The 5,173-nt window shown below is 37.0% G+C and overlaps 1 protein-coding gene across 1 annotated transcript; it reads right to left on the bottom strand.

Moving 5' to 3' along the window:
* Positions 1-3,772: 3,772 nt before the first annotated feature.
* LOC109681048 (olfactory receptor 4K13-like) lies at positions 3,773-4,714 on the bottom strand. The gene has a single exon (XM_020155632.1). The coding sequence runs from the start codon at positions 4,712-4,714 to the stop codon at positions 3,773-3,775; it is 942 nt and encodes a 313-aa protein (XP_020011221.1).
* Between the last annotated feature and the right edge of the window lie 459 nt (positions 4,715-5,173).

Below are 5,173 nucleotides of genomic sequence, written 5' to 3'. Positions count from 1 at the left end.
TCTTAGGGTGGGGCTGAAGGCTGCCCCCAGTCCCATTTAAAGGTCTCCCATCAGCATGATATTTGGACTTACAGTCTTTAGCCCAATGATAGACTTTATTGCATTGTGGGCACATTTTAGAAGGTTTTCCTCCTGGTGGGACATGCTTTTGGCCCTGGTAACCTTTGCCCTCAGGGCAGTCCCTTTTCCAGTGGCCTTTTTGTCTGCATCCAAAGCATGTAGTCTGGGAGAGAGTAGGGCTCACTTTTGTTAGGGTGGCTGCAAGAGCGGTGGCCATATAGGTTTGGGTGCCAATATCCTGGGTAGCAGAAACCCAAGTAGAAAGATCTCCATTCTTTACAGTTCTGATAGCTTGTTTGCATTCTTTGGTAGCCCCTCATATGCAATTTAGTGAACAAAGAAACTTTGTGCATCTGCATGTTGAATTTTGCAGCTGATGGCATGTTTTACATGAGCCAAGAATTCAGCCCAGCTCATTGGCCTTTTGTTTTAGTTGCAAGATACTTTCAGTTGATTCTCTACATGAGTCAGGGAGGCTACTCCAAGCTCTCTTGGCACAAAGTCTTACCTGATCAAAATATTGGGGCATGCCATTCATCTGGTGAAAGGCATCGACAAATGGGCCAACCTCCTGCAGTTTGTCCTCAGTTAAAGGAACCCTTGTATCCCTATTTCTTTATGCCTTTCCATCACATTCATTATAATATTTTGCTTTCCATATAAGGAAATCACCAGGGCTAAGGCAAGCTCAGGCTAACTACTTGTAGTCCCATGGTGTATAAATTTCTCAACTCAGATTTTCTAATAGAGTAAGAGTGTAGGAACCATTAGCCCCATTCTCCCTGACTGAATCATCAAATCTTCTAAGTACCTCAAGAGAAATGGGCTCATGCTCTCATTGTCCCTGAGGCCCCAGGATGACTGGAAGGCCTAGATGGTTCTCTGAAGATGAAAGAGCCAAAGGTGGAGGATAATGGTCATTATTCCCATCCTTCAATAAGAGTTGCCTAAAGTTGTTTCTAGGGAAACTTCATTTTCCTCTCCATTTTGTTCTTGCCTTAGGTATAGCACTGGTCTAAGGGTCAAATTGAAATGGGTCCAATGATGGGTAAAGGCCAGCATAAGGTGGTGCAGAATCCTCCATAAAGGAAAACTTAAATTTTACATGTTTTTGTGGGGGAGGCTTTTCCTCCTCCTTATTGTTCTTCTTATTATCTTTCTTATTGTCTTCTTTACTGTTCTCCAGAAGACTTGACTCATGATCCTCTTTAGAAGGATCTGCTAGAGGTCCCAAGCAATAATGAATAGAGGACCACATGTCAAAAAAATGAATAGGAATATTTTCCCCTCCTTAGTGAGCTCTTTTTACATTTTCTCCTATCTCCTTCCAGCTATCAGGATCCAAAGTTCCACGCTCAGGAAACCAAGGATTAAATCAGATAACTGTCTCTATAAAATCTTCAATTTGTCTCTGGGTGTAAGATATACCCTTACTTTTTAGCACACAGTACAGTAGCTGTAAGAAATGCCTATGTTCTGAACTCAGTGAGTTCCCCATTCCATCCCCTAACTTACGGTTTGTGACACCTTGGATTGGGGCTCCATAGTGACCCTGTTCCTCCTTGAATTATACTGCCAAGATGTTTAGATTGAATCAGAGTCATGGCACCACTTGCCACAGTCCAGCTGCAGCGGGGGCTTCGACTCTGGGCCTAGGTGCTCAAGCAGCAAATAACTCAGGGTTGTGCTGGGCAGCAATGGCATAGTTTATTTTTTGAAGAGTGTATTTAAGCAGTGCAGACAAGCAGGAAGGAGTACATGGCAGTCCCCAGGTTACCCTTGTCCCCAAGTGTGGAACAACAGGTTCTAGGGAAAGGTTTTCCCAGTCCCACTCAGAGAGAACAGGGTTGTTCAGCAACTATCCTTTTGGACTGTTGCAATCCCTCTTAGGGATTTTGCACAAAAGATACAGTGATTCCACTCCTTTCTAAGAGGATTTGGGGGTCCTGAGAGTTTCCCACAAACAATTATAGCCTTCTTGAAGGAAATAGCAAAGAACCGAGGTTAGAAACACTTGACAAAACTTCTGAAACTCATTGTTAGCAGATTCCTCACTTTTGACTTGAGCCTCAGAGGGCTTATTTCCTCAATGTAATACCTCACCAAGACATCAGTATTCAATCAGAATTGCCATGAAAACAGCATTTTTGAAATATCTGTGCCAAAGATATATATGCCTCAGTAAATAAACAAATATTGAAATTAGAAAAATTGTATGTGCACATATTTTGTGAGCAGACTAGATTATACATGCCAAGTTGTAAATATAGCATACACAGAATTTTCCAGAATAAAGATGAAATTCTAAAATGGTCTACTGCCAAATTTAATTAGGGAAAATGATTTAATATTTAGAGTAATAGGGGAACATAGGTAAATTGGATTTGCTCAGTATTAGATATTCCCCCAGAAGATGGGCCTGGTAGAGATTTGCATAATTTTAGGTTTGTATTTGGCTTTGATGATGACGTTCATTGTAAAGTTTCGATGAAACAATTAGTATTGATTAATAAGTTTGGACTATGTTAACAGCCTACTTTTGTCTCTGTTTTCACTGTCCTAATATTTATTTTTTTAGTTCAGAGAATGCAGCTATACTGGACTTTAAAGTTCATTGACTCTAAACACTTCCATTACCAAAACACTTTACATTTTTTATTTAAAAAGCATCAGCTATACTTGTATACTCTAATGTTTTCCCTTCTATAAAATCTCAGCATTAAGCATGTTCATTTTGATTCATCAGTTTCCTTCACAAAGGTAGAGCCACAAGCTCTACCTCACTCTACACTATCTGGATAGACTGGCCCTACATTCTGGCACTCTCTTCTTCAGCTTACCTGATGATAATGCCTTGGTTTAAATGTCTGCTCTTTAGATTTGTTTTCTGGGACCATCATGCCTAATTATAAATATCTTCCCCCTGAACTCTAATCTGTTATTAACCTTGGGACAGGGACAATACATGTTTTCATGAGCAATATATTGTTTTGCATGGAAAAGAGTCTACTACTTAGTAAATATTTTAAAAGTTTCATGAACTACTGAATTCTGTTAAAAGAATATTAAACAATTGCTATTGTTTGGTATAGAAAGAGGAGTAACAGATATGGTTTTTATTTTTAATATTTCAATTTTTTGTATTCTATAAAACTATTTGGGAACTCAAAGAAATACTTGAAATATATTTTGAGACAATTTTTTCGTTCTACTAAGTACACTTGCCATATTGAGGCCACAGAATTTTAAAAAATGCTCAATAAATCATAATTCACTTTCCAATACAATGGATAAGTTTTCATAAGATTGACATACATTGATAAACATTTTTAAACACACATTAAGTAAAAAACACATCTTTAGAAATGAAAATTTATGTTAAATACCATCTGTTATTTTATTAAAATTTCCTGGTTTACATCTTGATTCCCTGAATCCTTATAAAAATTACATAAGAAATATATCTTTATGCATTATAAGTATTCTATGAAAAAAGACATACAAAAACACTGGCATTTTTAGGAATTACATTGATGCTATGAACATTTTCTATTAAAACTTTTAAATCAAGAATATCTTACTAATTCCAGGAATTTTGAGAAAATAACCTTGATATTATTTTATATTTTCATTTTAATTATTTGAATAAATGTTTAACACTCAAAACACCCAAATAACAGAAGATATACATAAAATCAGATATTACAAATATTTAAGGGGCCAAGCAGTAACCAATATGTTGGCTGCTTAGTCTCTTGATGGCTGCCTTCATTTCCTGATTCCTTAGTGTATAAATAATTGGATTAAGAAAGGGTGTGATTACAGAATAAAACACAGAAAGAAATTTATCTACAGAATAACTTTTGAATGGAAAAGCATAAATGAAGATAGCTGGGCCAAAGAAGAGAGTTACTACTGTGATATGAGTAGATAATGTGGACACAGCCTTGGAGGGTACACTGGAGGAATGCTGGCAGATGGTGACCAACATGATAATATAGGATATGAGCAACAGAATAAAGCAGACCAGGGACAGGAGCCCACTGTCTGCAATCACCAAGAGCTCCAAGATATAGGTCTCAGTGCAAGCAAGCTTGATGACGAGGGAGAGATCACAGAAAATGCTGTCTACAACATTTGGACCACAGAAAGGTAAACCCACTATGAAAACCATTTGACTTGTGGTATGTATGAACCCAATTGTCCATGAGAGCAAAAGAAACAGTATAAGCATCCTGTGGTTCATGATAGTCTTGTAGTGCAAGGGCTTGCATATGGCAACATACCTGTCTATGGCCATGGCTATTAAGAGAGACATCTCACCACCCCCAAAGAAGTGCATAAGAAACATCTGGGCCATGCAGCCCCATAATGAGATAGACTTACATTTTATAAGGAAGTCTGCAATCACTTTGGGAGTTGCCACAGAGGAAAGACATAAATCAAAAAATGATAAATTTGCTAAAAGGAAATACATAGGAGAGTGAAGACGATGATCAAATATCACAGAGATCACAATTAGGAGATTCCCCACTATAATAGCTACATAGACAAGAAAGAAGATAACAAAAAAATATATTTGAGTTTCTTGAGAACTGGAAAGTCCCAGAAGGATAAACTCAGAAATATTTGAATTTTCATTTAACATATCCATTTATCCATTTGCATGAGTTTCTAAGATGTTGTCTAAAAGAGGGGAAAACAGGAAATCTTAGAGAATAATAAGGTGATGACTTAAGCATTACTCATGAATTTGATTATTTATTCAAAGAATCAAAAGGATTTTCTATACTTTTGGAAATATAGCTGATTTACAGATATCCCTCCATATTTTTCAGTTTAAGATATTTCACAGGACAAAATAGTAGGTAAAATTGTAGTGGACATGTTGCTAATTAGATCAGATTTGCCTCTTAATATGAAGCAAAGTCAGTACATGTGAGTATACTTTGCCTCACCTCTTTTTCAGCTCCAGATAAGATTAGCTGAACACTTTGTTAGAGAGATAAGGAAGACTGTAGAAAACCAACAATGGAGTAAGTTCTCAACTTTTGTAACTCTCAGGAAGTATGTTGACAGACACATTTGTTAAATCCTCAGTATACACTAAAAA

This window comes from Castor canadensis, chromosome 3 (genome assembly GCF_047511655.1).
Source record: "Castor canadensis chromosome 3, mCasCan1.hap1v2, whole genome shotgun sequence".
Classification (NCBI taxonomy): Eukaryota; Metazoa; Chordata; class Mammalia; order Rodentia; family Castoridae; genus Castor; species Castor canadensis.
Note: the sequence above shows the minus strand (reverse complement) of the source record. Positions and strands in the feature narration are given on the sequence as shown.